A 17288-nucleotide genomic window follows, 5' to 3' on the forward strand; every position below is an offset into this window, starting at 1 on the left:
CACCAGGTGTCCTCTGCGGGCTCCGATGGACTGCCACATCTTACACAAGCACCTGGATATGCTGGCCAATGCTCTGTCTGAGCCACTGAGGAAACTCAGTTTTGACACATGTACTACACAGTCAGACCATGGAACATATACTTCCCTTTATGATTGAGGTTCTAAGTCCAGCATTTCAGTTGGGAGGATCCCCCCCAAAAACTTCATCTGAAGTGATCCCAGACCTGATTCTTGTGTGTGCTTGCCAAAACAGGGTCTGGCACAGTCTGTTGCACACACTAGTAGTTGCAATTGCTGGATCAATTCTGTCTCCAGCCCTGTCTCCTATGCAAATCGATGAGTATTGGAGCCCATCCTGATCCTGCCCAACTCACACTCAGCCCTCACGCAAACCAGTGAGAGCTGTAGCCTAGTCAGAGCAAGCCGCAATAACCCCCACCAGGCCTGTCCCTGCTCTGGTTCCCATGCTTGCCAGTATGTACAGCAGACTTGTCCAGTCTGTTCACATTCCATTCCGCTCTCATACATGTCAATGGACACTGAAACATAGTTCAACCCAACCAGCCTCACTACCCAGCCCACACACATGCTGGTGGTTGTCATTCTAACCAGCCACCCCTGCCCCTGTCCTGGTCTTCATGCTCACCAGTGGGAGTAGCAACTCAAGAGGGAGGTGCCCTCTGCTTCCCTATGGGGCCCACTCCCACTCCTGGATTTTGCACTCTCCCGGTGGTTCTGCAGTGTAACGTGACAGAATTAGCCCCCAGTGCCAGCATCTGCCAGCTGATGCTGCAGCAAAGCCCAACCAACCCACAGTCACTCTGACTGATGCATGTACCAGTAGGAACAGTCAACCCAGCCTGACTTTTCCCTGATCCAGTTCACATGAGGCCAACACAGGTGTTGTACCCTTGCCTGCACTGGTCTGACCGCATCCCAAATCACACTCAACAGTGGGAGTGGTGGTCCAGCAGGGGAGCCCTCCACATTCCCCCTACCAGCTTTGCGCCTTCCCCCCATGGTTCTCACATGTGCTGTTTAGGTGCTGCAGCCAGATCTGGCATGGCCCGCCTCACCTCAGCATTTGCCTGTGGGCGCTGTAGCCCAGCTGGGCTCAGTCCACCTCCATTTCCAGCTCATGCTGGTGGGGCCTAGAGCCTGGCCCAGCTCAGCCGGCCCATAGTTTCAACCCTCATGTGCACTGCCATGTGTTGCAACTGAACCAAGCCTGACCCACACTCCATTCTGGTGCTCAGATTCGCCAGTGGGTGATGTGAATTGGCCCAGACTGGTCTGCCCTAACCTGTGTCAAATGTATGCCATTGGGTACCATTCCCTGGCCAAGTCTGGGCTTCTCTCTATCATGGATCTTGCGCTCACCTGCAAGGACTGTTTCCTGACAGAGGAGTTGCCCAGGCTCCCCCATCAGAACCTCTCCCAATGCCAGATCTTGCACACACCAGTGGGTCCATGGGCCAGCCCTACGCACTCCACCTCCTGTCCTGGCCTTTCCTGACCAGTCTTCAACCCATTCTGGCTTTTATTGCTGGGTGTTCCAGCCCAACCAAGTCTAATTCACAGCCAGACACAGCTTATGCATGACTCAATAGGGGCAGAGACCTAGCCTAGCCCATCCTACACCTACCCTGGTCCTCCAGAGTACCAGTTGGTGCTGGAGTCTAGCCCAGTCTGGCACACCCAGCCCCAGTCCCCACTTGTGCCAAGGGACACTGCAGCCGTATTCAGACCAGAATTCAGCTCCCACTCCAGCCCCCACACTCACTATGTGACCCTACAACACAGTCAGTATGTCCCCTTAGCTCTGCAATCAGGCCTGTTCGCAGTCATAAATCTTGTGCGTGCCATTGGTGGCTCTTACCCAGCTCAGCCTAGTCCCTCACCTATCATGGCCTTTGGCTTTGGATGCTGTAGCCTGGCCTGACCTGGCCTGCTTCCAGTCCCAACTCTAGCTGACAGGTGCTGGAACCTGTCCCTGCTAAGTCTGCTTCCATCCCTGGCTCATGCAAACTGGTAGGGGTGACAGCCTAGCCCGGCATGACCTGTGCTCTAGCCTGGATTCTGCACTTGCTGGTGAGCTAAAGTTTGCCCAGTTCGCCCCCTTCCAAAACCAATCCACACATTGCCTACAGTTGTAGCTACCTTGCCCAGCTTGCCCCACCCCCAGGCCTAGACCATGAGATCACCAGTGGGAACTATGAACTATTAGGAGAGTTTCCCACATTTCCCCACTTGGCTCACTCCCAGACCCAGATCTCATGCAAGCCAGCAGGTGTTAGGCCCTTGCCTAGCATAGCCTGCCCCTCCATTTTGGCCTTGAGCTAACCAGCTGGACTTGTATTTCCACAAGGTTGGACCCACACATGCCCCACAGAATCTACCCCCAGACCTGGCTCTCTGGTGTGCTGGTTAGTGTCATGGTTCTGCCTAATGTGACCCATCCCTATTCCGACATTCAGTCAGCTACTTGGATCTGGTCCTGCTGGACAGGTGCGCCCAGCCCTAGCTGTCACATGGACTGGCGTGAGGTGGTCAGCCATGTTCCATGATAACAAGCCCTACTCAGGATTCCCATGTAGGCTGATGTATCAGTCTGACCCATACAGATTTTTCCATTCTCTCCCCTGCAACCCACCAGGTCCCAGGACCTTGGCTTACCTGCAAGTAAAGTGACCCTGTCATTGGGAGTCCCTCAGGATTCATTCCTCACCTACAGCCACAGTAGCCTTATCCATGGTATCCATGGATGTCCCTAGGCAGCAATTCCACACCCCAAGACCCCAGAGCTCACCACCAGGTGGCAGGACTCACTCACCATGTGGCAGTGGTGGCTGTGGCTAGGGCCCAAAGCATTGAGTCTGACCTGGTTCGGGTACCTCCAGCAGCTGCCACAGTGCCGGAAATCTCACCACCCAAGCCCCAAGGTCACATTCCCTAGGCCCCTCCCCAAATGATCTCATTCTAAGACTCATATTTAGCTTTACCATGAAGACAATAAAATATTAGGTTTATGTTTAAGAAGTACATACATAAATGAATAAATGAACTTGGATATGGATTGCCACAATTTCAACCAGTCTCTTCAACCCCTGCACACACATGAAAAGAACCAAGATCTATGAAAATATACTCTACACATATCTAAAAATGAATAAGTAAGATAAACATTAATAATGTTGACACGCATAACCTCTTTTTTTAAAAAAAGATTTATTTATTTTTATTGGAAAGGCGGATATACAGAGGGGAGGAGAGACAGAGAGGAAGATCTGTCCGATGCTTCACTTCCCAAGTGACCACAATGGCCAGTGCTGTGCCAATTCGAAGCCAGGAGCCAGGAGCTCCTCCAGGTCTCCCATGTGGATGCAGGGTCCCAAGGCCTTGGGCCGTCCTTGACTGCTTTCCCAGGCCACAAGCAGGGAGCTGGATGGGAAGTGGAGCTGCCTGGATTAGAACTGGCACCCATATGGGGATCCTGGTATGTGCAAGGCGAGGACTTTAACCACTACACTATCACGCCGGGCCCATGACATGCACAATCTCTTAATGTGGCTACTACAGGAGCCAGTACTGTCATAGTAGTTTAAGTCACTGCCTGTAGCACTGCCATCCTAGATGAACGCTGGTTTGATTCCTGGCTGCTTTCACTTCTAATCCAGCTCTCCACTAATGGCCTGGGAAAGCAGAAGAGGTGGCCCAGATGCTTGGGCCCCCCACCCATGTGGGAGACCTGGAGGAAGTTCCTGACTCTGGCCTGGCCCGGTCCTGGCGTTATGGTCTTCTGGAAAGTGAACCAGGAGATGGAAGACCTCTCCCATCCTCCCTCCCTCCTTGTAATGCTTTCATATAAAATGTAAAAGTGGCTAGAATGAATGACTAGTTTAAAAACTTCTAAGAGTTTCCCTTTACACATTTAAATAAAATAAGAATTCTTCATCCTGGCCTACTAAGTTCTAAGGTACATTCATAGAGACTAAGATTACACAGAATTTCAAATGGCTGGTGGAACTCTGGATACCACCCGATTTTGAGTTAAATGATCAAAAAGTTGAGTTGTTCAAAGCATCTGTAATACTTGAGGGTGTGTGGTAAGCAAGGAGGATCCAGAGACATAAGATATTTTCTCATAATGGGACTGGATAATCCAGTTGAAGCTTCCAAGTACATAGCCAGAACTTAGAGGGGGTCACCTAGACAGCACCAAAAAGCTCAATTTTCTGAGAATATTCCACCAACTGGATTTTACTAAGGGCTGAGTTCATTTCTTGCATTGTATAACATCTTCTCCATGTTGAAACTTTCACTGCATCCTTGTGAGAAGGCAACAGCCGCTGTATGTCTTTATTCTTCCACAAGGAGGCAGACTTAGCCTTTGGCATGCTTTCAGTGAAATTCACGGGCTCTTCCATGAGAAGCCTGCCCATCTGCAGAGTGAGCTCTGTGGCGTACACTGCCTGTGAACTCTGTGTGCTTGGTGATGCGGGGCAGTGCCGTCATGCACGGATAGAGATGAGAACCACATCTACTGTCAACAGGTCTATTAGCTCAGTCTCTGGTAAACAGAATTCAGGCACAGAGTCCACCAACACACCACCTGAGCACTCCTTTAGTTCCTTCTCTAAGAAAGCATTTCCATCCTTCAGGGACCAGCAAGGAAGATTAGACAGCCTGGGACTTAGAACAAGTGGCAAAGCATGGAAGACATGTCCAGGCCACAGTGCAACGTAATGGTGGCTGATTTGAATTTGAGCACATTGCATGGCAAGGTTGGGTGTCCTGACAGGCAATACAGTTTCATGTTGGACTTTTGACTTTTCAATATCAGTCTCAGGACTCCCCAACCCCAGCATGTGTCTTCCGGTTCTATTGCCTTCTGTTTGCTGTTCTGTTTTCTTCTGTGAATCCTAGTAGCAAGCCATTCAGTGGCAGCCTTAGGGACGTGCAAAGAAAGGTTAGAGAAAAGTAAAGAAAAAGGGCACATTGCAGTAAAGGTTTAAAGGTTTGCATTGAGCAATGTTGACTATTTCAGATGTTTGTGTACATGACACAGTATCATATCAACTTACACTGCAGCCTGTGAAGCTGGCATCCATATATGGGCCTGAGTCGTTTCCTGGTTGTTCTGCTTCCTATCCAGCTCACTGCTGATGCACCTGATAGGACAGCAAAAGATGGCCCATGTGCTTGGGCTCCTGCCACCAACGTGGATGACCTGGTCCATCCATGGCTGTTGCAGATTTATGGAGAGTGAACGAGTATATGGATTATCTGTCTTCCCCTTGCCCCCTTTTTTCCTCCACCTCTCTTTGTAACTAACTGTACCTTTCAAATAAACAATAAAAAAATTTAAGAACATCTTTTTTTTTCTGAAAAAAGATTCAGAGGCTTAACTAGTAAGAATACTTGAACTCAGGCCTCCAAGGGACAAAGAGTTGGCCCATCCTGTTTGCTTATTGTATCCCTATTACCGAGTATTGTATCCCTATTACTGCAGTGTGGGGTGTGTGGGGTACACAGAAAGTGCTCAATGAGCATTACTGAGTGTAAATAAGATTCCTCCCCACGATGTAAAAATCATCAAAAATAAAATAAAATATACATTTGATCACTTAAGAAAGAAGTCAGAAGCCACTAGTGTGGTTCAGTGGGTTATACCAGTCTTCAGATCCCAGTACTCCATTTCAGAGTGCTGCTTTGTTCCTGGCTTTGGATCAGCTCAATTCCAGCCATTGTGGTCACTTGGGGGAGCAAACCAGCAGCTAGAGAACCTTTCTTTCTGTGCATCTGTCTTTCCAATATAAATAAATAAATCTTAAAAAAAAAAAAAAGCCTAGACGCATGATACCTCCATACTCACTCCCCAACCATTTAGTAGAATTATGGAGAATTATGGCCAAGCTTTTTGGACAAAAAATCTAGTTTATCTATTTGAAATGTAGAAAGGCAGAGAGAAAATGACAGTTTTGTATCCACTGGTTTACTCCCCAAATATTGTCTCTGGCCTGACCTGGGTCAGACTGAAGCCTGGAACTCCATCCGGTCTCCCACACAGGACATGAAATATAATTCCCCATGCCCTAAGTCTTGTCTTGTTTCAACAAAATAACAGCATGCAAAGGAGTGGGGGATAACTTTAAAGTGGAAAAAGCTGACACTACCTCTGCCATGTAATGAAAAGTAATATCAGTAGTGACGGCATTTTTATGGCATGCATCTTGGGCTATGATGTGATGAGAATATAATTTTGCTTCTATCCTCTCCCTCTCCCAATTTTTAACTCCAGTGTAAGCTTGAAAAAACACAGAATATTCCACAGAATATCTGATCAGCACACCTCAAATGTTGATGACTCTGTGTCATCCAAAATCTGATGTAAGTCTGAGAAGGTATGAGAGCCAAGAAAAGCCCCAGATCTGACGACTAAATGCCACATGGCATTCTGGATAGGATCCTAGCAAAAAAAGGACATTAGGATAAGCTTAGAGAAACCTGCAGAAACTATTGACCTTAGTTTAGTAATAACGTTTTGATATTGGTTCATTCATTTTGACAAATACACAATACTATTGTAAAATGTTAAAGGGAAGTGGCTGTGAGTTATATATTTCTCTGTACTATCTTTGCAGCAATTATGTAAATGTAAATTATTATTAAGTCTATTATGTTTAAATCCCATATTTGCCCACATCAAGTCGATCTCACCCAAGATACACAGACAGCATTCACTTCCTTCCTCCCCGTTATTGCTTATTCCAATCTGTTCCACCGGCAGCCAGCAGGGGGCATCAGAAAATACTTGAAGCTTTGCAGAAAAGGAAAAAAAACAGACATTTGATGGAAAGTTCGAGAAATACAATGTTTAAAAGATCAGGTATATCTAGAAAAGTTATCATTGTAACCCCAAACTAATCGGAGAAATATTTGTGGTGTCCGGAGAAATAAACTCAAGAGTATCCAAAATGTAATATAAGCACCCTGTTCAAGGTCTCCTAGACTTTCAGATGCTTGATTCTATTCTCTTGCCCTACTGTACAACCATATTGTAATGCATAGCTGCTTTTCCCTTATCTCTTGCAAGCTGCTCATCCTGACCCACCCGAATTCCTGCCTCCTGCACAGCCAGCTCCAGCGACCCTGCCCCTCCTCTCAAAGTGCCCCCGCAAGACTGGGCCCTGCTGTTGGTACCCACATCCTTTTTTTTTTTTTTTTTTTTTTGACTACTTGAAAAGACGAAAAATGGATTCCTCAGGCTCCCGACACCCAGCTTTCACTAGGTCTGAAAAAGGTTTGACGCATTATAAATGAAAAGGATGAATCACCAAATAAATGAATGTTCTAGGGCGCAGGGCAGTCTCACTGCGCTTGCGCTGGAGGGAAAGGCGTGGGAAGCTCCTAGCTACCTGGCTGGCTCCGCTGCAGACGGAGGAGTGGGCGGGGCCTCCTCAGCCTTGCCCTGCCATTGGCCAGGACGGTCCGCATTGGCCTGACGCAGCGCTTCTGCAGCCGAACACCCGCTTCCCCCACCCCCGCCCTATCCCCCTACCCACTCCCAGCTAGCATCGTGCAGGCCACTGTGGGGGGAGAGGAGCTGCTCGGGATGGCGCACAGGACAAAAGACTCGCAACAAACACTTTTTCACTTTTTGAATTTGCTCAGATTTTTATTAGGATTACTGGGGGTCACAGGGAAAGAGAAGGGGCTTCTGGGGGTCGGGGTGGGGCAGGGATATCGCAGTGGCGAAACGGCCTTGCATAGACACCGAGGCGGGCTAGCTGACGCAGCTGGGAAAAAAGGAGGCGAGAGAAAAAAGACTTGGGGAAACAAGGTGGCAGTCAGACCTCTAAGGCCACTGCGCTGCTGCAAAGAAGGCCACGGCGGCCCTCCTTGCGGGGGATCAGGGGGTCCACTCCACACTGCACGGAGAAAGGTCAACACTAACGAGGAGAAAGGGGGTGGAGGGGCCCTGACCAAAAGGCATCACAATAAATACAGTTAGCAGCACACAGAAGCTTGTGGGAGAGGAGGGCCCAGAAAAAGGGAGAGGGGGGAAATCCCCCCTGCCTCCCCCCCAAAATAAGAACTTTGCGATTACTAAACCATAAAAATAAACTTTAAACCCGTGTACGAAGTCGGTCACCCCCCCAGAAGTGCAATGTGGGGCCGCGTGGCCCTAGCTGAGGGGGAGGGCGGATGGGGGAAGGAGAGGGGGGCTAAGGAGAGGTGACCCTCGCGAGGGTAAGGTGTTTAGCCGGTTTTCCCCCTCTTGCCCAGGTGGCCCCACATGTTGGCGAGCCGAGGCATCTCCTCGACGTCTGAGTCTTCGGAGTGCATCTCGCCTCCTTCGTCGTCCTCGAAGCTCTGCTGCTCCTCATAGCTGACGCCGCCTCCTTGCTCGCCGCCTGCAAGGGGCACAGGGAAGAGCAAAGGGAACGGCGGCAGGGCAGTTAGATGGGCAGGTGCAAGTTACTCTAAAAAGGAAGAGAGGCCTATGGTCAGGGCTCTGGCAGGGGGTGGGGGTAGTGGCGGTGGAGGTGATGTGTGTGTGTCTGTCTCAGGTGGTGGGGGTGAGATCTGATAGAAGTGTGTGTGTGTGTGTGTGTTTCTGTGAATGCCAGCAAGCCCACAGGGGGAAGAGGGAGGGAGGGAGGGATCCCTCTGCCTGCACCCTGCCAAAACTGACATGGTTATGAAAATAGGTTTTTCTCCTCCCGGAATTTGTCACTGCGAGTCTTTTGACGGAGCCACCACCTCGGCTGACTGAAACCTCCTATTCATTGCACCCTAGCTCCTGTACCGGTCTGATGCAAACAGACTCCAGTCTGTCTTCTTAAAGCTAAGTCCCCACCCCCACCCCGTCTAGGCAATACAGCTCAGCTTCCCTTTCTCAGAGAAGAGAGGAGAGATGCTACCAGGTGGAGGGGTACAGGCTGACCATGGCCTGGGTTTTTCTATCCTAGCTGAAAATTTTGCCTGGATTGAGGCTACTCACTCTCCCAGTGATTCGTTCCTCCATACACTGCTCTGGGCCTTAACAGGAGCTTGGCAGGGAGCCTACAGCCCAAAGCCCCAGGCATCTGCCCAGCCCTTACCACCTCCACAAGGGGCTGGCCTCTTCTGTCTACATCTGGGCGCTGGTGCTTCCCTTCACCAGTCAGGCCATGCCAAAAGCTAGCCAGTAGCCTGGACTACCACCTTCTCCCTCAGGCCCCTTGAGTGCAAGCCTTCTTTGGCACGTCCCAAAACCGGATCATTGGGAAGAGGGAGAACATTGGTGTCTTCTGTAGTCAAAAAGTCTGGGAAATGCTGAGTTTTCCAACGTGAATTTTAAAAAAAAAGCAGGACTTTTCAGAGCCTTTGAAGTACTCGGATGTGTCTGAATCTTTAATACTTGTGCGTGCCAGATCTTCTAGGCACTGGGTCACCAAATCTTTTCATGAGAACTGGTTAAAGGGTCCTTAGGAGACAATTTTTGGGAACCTCCCACCCAAAAAGACCCCCACATCTTTGTTCACATGATTCCTCCCATCAAGAATGCACTAGAATGTTCCTTGGGGGCAATGCCAACTTCCAATTCAAATGTTATCTTCTCTAACCCTTCCTCCCTCTTAAGATAGAATCAGTGTTCCCTCTTGTGGGTTCCCAGAACACACTGTTCACTCCCTCCCGCCTCCCCAAAGAGGTCTTAGAGTTCCTGGGAGGCCAGGATGGGTACAAAATATGCTAAATTACAGCATGTTTGCTGCTTCCCCCCACCTCCTCCCTCTTGCTCAGACGCTACAACCCGTCCTTTCCACCCACTGCCTCCTTTTATTGTTGTCTACTCTTCATTTGTCTGGCTCTCTTGTAACCTATCTAAGCCATCACCTAGAACTGAAATGGTTTTAGTTTTGTCATGTTTGTAAATTACATTTTCCCCCTGGTTTCCCAATGTTAAAAATTGCAGTGTCTTCTGCCTCTGTCGGAGCAGGCTGTATGTGGGTCCTCATGTACTTACCCTGGGTAGTCTGCCTGTGAGTGAAAAGAAAGGAGGGAAGACAAAACAGGCTCTAGCTCACCTTCCTCATTGCCCTCTTCTTCCTCCTCCTCATCTTCCTCCACTGAGTCTTCAGAGATGATCTCTACTTCATCCTCATAGTCTTCCTGGTGGATGCTGTTGTGCTGATTCTTGTCGAAGTCATCAATGGCCCTCCTGTAGTACTCGATGTCTCTGTCGTCATCATCACTGCCTTCATTGTCACCTTCATTGCCATCGTCATCGCTGCCTTCATTGTCACCTTCATTGCCATCATTATCTTCATCATCACTGGCCTCATTATCGCTCTCACTGCTATCTTGGTTGTGGCCAAGGCTGCTCGGATACACACCTCTGAGGCTGCTGTAACCAGCAGTGTACTGGTTGTCATAAAAGTCCTGGCTGAGATTCTTGGTGTCATCGGTGTTCTTGTTTTCTGGGTGGTCACTGTTGTCATCGGCGCTCTCACTGTCATCTGTGCTCTCGCTGCTGTCGCTGCTCACGTGCTTGATGGCCTCCGGAGGGATTGGGCTCTCGCTGTCACAGAGACTGTCGTGGGCGTCAGCTATCTCGTTGTCGGTGCTCTCGAAGTAGTCAGTGGTCTCCATGAAGTCAGAGGTCTTGATGTCATGAACGGTCTCGTTGTCAGTGGAATCATCGATGTCTGAGATCTCGCTGAAGACATTTTCAACCGCGAAGAAGTCATGACCATCTTCCATGATCACCACCTCAAAATTACGCTTTGCTTTCCTGTTGGGAAGCCTGGGGTGAGTAGGGGTTTGGTGGCAAATGGTGGACCCAGAGCAGACACGGAAAGCTGGTGAGTAACTGAAGAGACAGTTAAGCTACTACAAGGGCTGCCCCAGATGAGGCTGGCAGGGGAGGAGTCCCGTGACTGCACTGACTGTATAGCCTCAGGTCATTTCTGGGCATCCTTCCTCACACTGGATCATCTCAAAGGTTGCCCCCTCTCCATCAAGTCATCCCTCAGTCACCCCACCCCCATCACCTTTCTTTCCGTTCTTGCTTCTTTCTGTTTGTCCTGTAGCCCCCTTCTTTCATCATGTAGTAGCGCACAGGGTTAACCCACAAGTCATTCTTGATAATCTGTGGAGAGGATGGGTAAAGAGATCAGAGCTGTGAGCATGGGCCCCCAGGCTCACTCCCAGTTTTCCAGGCCCTCAGGGGTAAGATCTAGCAAGGCTTTCTCTGGCAATGCCGTGAGGGGCCCCACCTCAGCAATCCTGTCGGCCTCTGGGAGGCTGTGGCTCGAGAACCAGTTGAAGAAGCTGTGGCTGGCATCCTGGTTCCTACGACCCTGGGCCTGGGGTTCCTGACCCCGGTGCCAGCGGATCGGGGTAGAATGACACACCAGCCGTCCTAGGGAGGAGAGTGAGGGGAGGAAGAGATGGAGATAGGACTGGAAAAGGAAAGACTGAGGGATGGCCACGACTCTATCCTGGCATCGGCGGCTTACCAGAGCGGCTCCGCTGGAACTCCTTCACAATCACCGTGTTTGTGAAGTAAGGGTTTGTCTGGAAGTACAGCTTCATTTTGTAGCCCATGGAGATATGTCTGAGATCCTGTACCTGCTCAAGGTGGGGGTAATGGTGGGATCTGTACCCCCCATCTACTGTGGCCCCTTCCACCCACCCCTCACCTCCGAACACAAGATTCCTTGGCGTTTTCTCTTCGGCCTGACCTGCAAATTGGTCAAGTAGCGGAAAATGTCTTCATCGCGTTGGTTGATCAAAACTGAAATTCTGGGGTGGTTGAGGAACTGATGAGTGGAGCAGTTTAGGTCAAGGATTAACTGTTCCATGAGAGGGAGGGAGGGAAGGGGCAGGCAGGGCAGAACAAAAGAGAGGCTGGAGTGTGTCGGGGCAGTCCTTTAGGCTTCATGTGTGCAACAGGCAGGTCATGTGCCTCTCAAGTACTTTTCTTCTCTTGATACCATTTATGCAGCGAGAGCCTCTGTGAGTGTGTGTGTGTGTGTGTGTGTGTGTGTGTGTGTGCGCGCGCGTGTGAATGTCAAACCTGCGTTAAGTGGCCTAGCCATTGTTTGCATTTGCTGTGTCAGGGTGCTGAAGGCTAACATTCATGTGACATCTGTCTCTGAGTGCTGAGGGCTTACGTTTGCAAAATGCTTAGGTGTCCATGGCTAAAGCTCCATGTCAAAGTGCTGCCATTCCTGGTTGCTAAGAGCCTGTGGTCACATGATGTTCTATGTGTGGGAGTTGACATTGTGTCCACATGTCGCATGAACGCCTCTGTGCATTAGTGTCCAAGCTCTGTGTGCTGAGAAGGGGCGGGCGGGGGGGAAACGGCAGAGGAGAGATGGGATGCACATATTACAGGGTCTATTGCTGAGCTTTTATGCCTGTATGATATTATCTGGGTGCTGAAGGCTCATGATCATATGATCATTTGTGTCAGGGGGCCCAGGGTCTGTTACTCATTGAATTCTGTCAGCAGGTTAAACCCTGTATGTTCTTAACATGTCACATGTATGCATGTTGTGTTCCTGGAGACGTGATGCACAATCTCTAACAGTGATTGGGATTCTTCCTTCCCCTTTCTTTACTGGATTCACCAGTCTCCATAGCCAGGTACTTTCTCTAACCCTCTGTGGACTCCAGCCCCCTGCCCTCCAATGCAGGACTTTTGTCAGCATGGGGCCTTCCTGGGATCCAAGCAGAACCCAAGGCTTTCTTTCTGGGCAGCTGCTGTGCTGTGTCGTGCCCCTCCCTCTGCACAGCCTCTGAGTCAGTTGCTATCTCCTGCATGCCCCTCCCCTCTTCCTCTCACCAGCTCCGCTCCAGCCGTGTGGCCCTCTAGTCCCCTCCCCCCTTTTCACTGGGATTCATTTTGTTTAAAACACTGCGTTTCTCCCTGTTTTGCCCATCCGTGTTTTTAAGCTATGTGGTCACCCCTTCCCCCTTCATCATGGCCAGTCCAGCTTCTCTGATGTCTTGCCCTCCTCCTTCCCTCCCTCTTCCACCCAAAGGGGCTGTTTTTCCAGAAGAGGGCCCATTTCCCTTCCCCCCCACACACCTTTTCACTTTTTCTGTTCCCCTCCCCCGTGCACTCATGGGCTTTGGGCCCATGAGTACCGATGAGAAGGATACTGCTTTGACCCAGAAGCCAGGAATATGCTGGATGATGAGGTCTCTGCGTTCCAGGAAGGGTCTTCGCATCTGGATGAACTTGCGTTTGAGCCGGAGGAAGGCCTTGCCCGCCTTGATGTTCACCGCCTCCAGGTCCATCTGAATACTCTCCAGTGCCTGCAGGATGCTCGCCATCCTCTCCCCATCCCCATTCCGCTCCTTGCTTGCTTTCTTCATCTTCCTCTGCTTCCTCCTTCTCCTCCTTCTCCTCCGCCTCCTCAGACTCTCACTCTCATCCTCATCCTCCACTATGATGACGGCCTCCTCCTTTCTCTTTGGACCGATCAACCTCTTGGAGCCCCACACCCCTGTGCTACAGGTTTCTAGGGCTTTCTCTCCTGCGAGGCTACTGGGCTCTGCAACATGAACGTCGATCTGCACACTGCCCCCCGAGGCCTCGGAAGGCGGCAGGGTTTCCAGGCTGCCCATGGGAGGGGGCCCCTCCCCGTACCCCGACTCGATCGCAGGCTCCCAGTCGGGTCCCCCAGCACCCAGGGTGAAATAGGCGCGGACCCCTCCCTCCTCAAGAATGACATAGGGCGGCGGCGGGGGCAGCGAAGGGCCCTGCCCCACCCCCCTCATGTCAGCCAGCACCTGTGCCGCCTCGGTTTCCTCACGGAGCCATGGACGCTGCTGGAGCGGAGGCAGAGGCAGTCGCACCAGCGGAGGAGGGGGCGGCGGCGGCGGCGGGTCGCGCTCTGGAGACTCGGAGCTGCTCAGGCGCCGGGTCTTGGCCGGAGGCCCCTCATCCGGGCGGTCCATGGTGACCGCGCTCACCCAGCTCGGGGGCTCACTCGCCCCTTCGCTCTCACCGCGGCCGCCCGAATCAGTCCCACCTGCAGCCCAGAGGTGGCACCTCACGGACCAGCTCGCCTCCTCAGCTCGCTCTGGTGTTCCCTCCCACAGTGCCTGACCTACTCCCTCCGCGCCAATCGTAGAGATCCCGCCCACTCCTTGACGCAAACGGCCTGCTCTGTGTCACCATTGGCTGCCGGCCGCCGCGGCGGCGCGCGTGCTCCCCCAACCCCTGCCCGCTCGCACGCAATCTGCTTGCCAACACTCCACGTCATCGCTTTCCGATTCGCTTGCCCTCGGAGCAGCCAATCATCGGGCTCCCTCCCTCACAGACGAGAAGAAAACTGAAGGGCGATTGGCTGCGAGGAATCCTAGGGACGGAACCCCTTTCCCTCGCCCTCCCGGCGTTTTATCCAATGGGAAAAAAGTACCAGTGGTTCTGAAGACCAAAAAACAAGACGAAAAACAAACGCAGGCACTGAGCAGGATGTGCTCAAATAAAATCGGGAGAGCCTCGCTATCATTCCGCCTCCTCTAACCGCCTCCTCCCCTCAGCAACTACGCACTTTTAAAAAACCTGCTCCTTCCCCCACTGCCTGCTTCTGCCCCTGAGGCGAACTGGGCTGTAACCCTGAGGAGCTCGGGCCACCCTACAAGCTACTGCATTTTAGGTGCCCTGGGTCTTTGATTTGGGGGCTAGCTTTTGACGTGGTGTTTTCGATCTCTGCAAAAAAACGATTCTAAGAAATGGTAATCACACAAAAAGTAACTTCCTCTGCGTCATACAAATGATTGTGATTCAGCTCATCTAGATTTTTCTAGAGCTTTCTTTTTCTTCGTCCATTTAGTGTTTCTCCTTTCCATCATTTTTCTTCCCCCCTCTATATGCTGTTTTTAATCGTAATATATTATATATATATTCCAGAAGCATGGTCGTGAAATTCTGGCTCTGGTTCTACAATTCCCATCACAGCTCTGCCCTTCACAATGAAACCCTGAACATTACTGCCCCTCTCTAGGTGGGCCCTATAGAGAGGTGGAAGTAACTGCCCAGGGCAGCCTTGTGGAAGCAGAGAATTGGAGGCAACCTAGGGATCCATCACCAGGGAAATGGATAAGAAAAATGTGATATATGTTTAAGATGGACCACTAGAATGAATTAGGTCTATATACGGCAACATGGCTGGATCTCATAAAAACAGAATGTTGAGTGAAAAAAGAAACAGAACAAGATTTATAGTACAATACTGTTTATGTAAATTAAAACACACAATACCATATACTTTTCACAGGTACACATATGTAAATAAACACATGAATGGTGGATTGGAAGGACATACATTAAATACAGGGGAGTGAGTGCCTATGTTGGTGGGGGGCGGAGAATGGGATCAGGGATGGGCGATGAAAGGGGACAAAACAAAGAATAAAAGGGCCTCACATGAACCAGTGATGATCTACTGTGCCAAAAACTGAGGAGTATGATCAACTCAGTTCTGTGCACCTGACAAGATAAGTAAATAAATAAATAGCAAATTCATTGAATACCCAGGGATCAGCCTGGCTGGGTAGTCTCCTGGCTTAGATTCCCAACCCCATCCCCCGTGACTTCCCTCCCTCTGAATTGAGTCAAAGCTCTGTATGGTGGCTCCTTAGAAAGACTTCCCACCCCAGCCTGAGCACTTCCTCCAGAAGCCATCACGTGTGTGCGGTGGGCAAGAGTGCTCTCCTCTCAGCTCCTCCCATAGAAGATTCCCGCATTCCCAGTAGCTGTTCTCCATGGTGATCCAGTTTCAGGAACACCTTGTTTGGGTTCTGGGGAGGAGACTAAGACAAAGTTGGGCATAATCCCTGGGCGGGGTAGGGGGGAGGGTGGCTTCACACTTTGGGAAGAGACCAGGTTCAGGTTCTCAGTACCCCATCTCTCTCTCTGCTCAGGGTCTGGGCCGATGGTGGACACTATTGTGGGATAGGAGTCTACCATCTTGCTACATACATATGTACAGTTTCTAAGCTTCATCTCCAGAACACCCGCTCTTGCTGCAGGCAAATACTCTAGTTTGTCTCCTCTCAACTGTGTGTGTGCGTATGTGTGTGTATGCTGTGTATGTCTCCACAGTCGGGCATTTGCTCACATGTGTGTGCCAGGCAAGTTTTCCTCAGGGTACTTTCCCACACAAAGTCACACAGACACACAGCATCTCACTCAGGCTGACCTCCCCACCTGTGATCACACAGACAGGACACACAACACACGGATGCAGACACACACACAGATGCACAGACACACACAATACACGGTCAGAAAGAGAAAACATCCAATATAGCATTGTTCATTTCCATTTTTCCATTTACAAAATCCAATAGTGAATCCAGGCAGTTAGAAAAAAAGAAATGGAGGAAATCCCTCCTGAATGTGATCCTATCTTACTCCCACCCGCCCCGTGGTCTGCCCACCCCACACCCTTGGAAAGGCACCCCATCACTATCACCAAGAGAACAGGTGCATCCGCCCCCCCTCCCACCTCCTGGCCTCTCAGCCACTCTGGCCTGCCTTTCCAGGGCCACTCTCCAGCCAGGCTCATTAATGTCTCTCCTGTGTAGAGCGCCCTTGTCATTCCTTTTAGGTCAAGGCTTGCCCAGTTTGGGGGCTGTCTTGGGATAAGGAGAGAGCTCAGGACAGGGACTACAATAAGAAGAAAAAATGGGGGTGGGGTGAGGGGTGGGTAAATACAGATCATCACTCATGCCCCTCAGGAAATGAGAGGGTGGGGTGAGGGGGCTTCAGGAAAGAGCATCCCGGCATGCCCAGGCCAAAGATGAGCAGGTTGGCTCACCAGTCCATGGAACTGGTCTTGCAGTAAACCCAACATTGGCTCTGCTGCTGGGAGGGACATCTTGGGGCCTCCCCACATCTGGAGTATCTGGCTGCAGGCTGCTCCACTTGAGGAGTAGGTAAAGGCGGAGGGAGGAAGGGGCGGGGGAGGACTGTTGGGAGGAAGGATGTGTTGGGCTGAGGGTCCAGAAGTCCAGGGGTCATCCAGGAGGAAGGAGGAGCCTGAGACTGGGATGGTGGTGGGGGGGAGCAGGGGGATAAAAAGAAGTCAAATAGAAATGGACTCAAGTCTCTAACGCCTTGGAGTTTGTACCACTATCAGTTACCAAGGCCCCCAAAAGAATTTCCATCTTCAGAAGAGTAGTGTGAACCCAGGCAGCAATTTGGGGCAGGGGGCAGGGGTTGTGTTCAATTATGACTCCAGGTACTAAGGTGTAGTTCCTCTGGGAGGACTTCAGCT

General features: G+C 50.8%; 1 protein-coding gene across 3 annotated transcripts; it reads right to left on the bottom strand.

The window, feature by feature from the left end:
- Positions 1–7656: 7656 nt before the first annotated feature.
- Positions 7657–14111, bottom strand: TSPYL2 (TSPY like 2). 3 transcript variants are annotated; one of them, XM_040998497.1, is made up of 7 exons: positions 13159–14111; positions 11733–11810; positions 11508–11619; positions 11265–11410; positions 11040–11137; positions 10074–10780; positions 7657–8402 (listed from the first exon to the last, which is right to left on the bottom strand). In XM_040998497.1, the coding sequence occupies exons 1-7, from the start codon at positions 13957–13959 to the stop codon at positions 8263–8265; spliced, it is 2082 nt and encodes a 693-aa protein (XP_040854431.1). In that variant the 5' UTR covers positions 13960–14111; the 3' UTR covers positions 7657–8262. The 3 variants fall into 3 exon arrangements, with proteins under 3 accessions (XP_040854431.1, XP_040854421.1, XP_040854440.1); XM_040998487.1 differs by having other exon boundaries at positions 7657–8417; XM_040998506.1 differs by having other exon boundaries at positions 7657–8392; positions 10070–10780.
- Positions 14112–17288: the final 3177 nt, after the last annotated feature.

Source organism: Ochotona curzoniae, unplaced genomic scaffold (assembly GCF_017591425.1).
Source record: "Ochotona curzoniae isolate NIBS_2020 unplaced genomic scaffold, NIBS_Ocur_1.0 contig_1274, whole genome shotgun sequence".
In the NCBI taxonomy this organism is placed as follows: Eukaryota; Metazoa; Chordata; class Mammalia; order Lagomorpha; family Ochotonidae; genus Ochotona; species Ochotona curzoniae.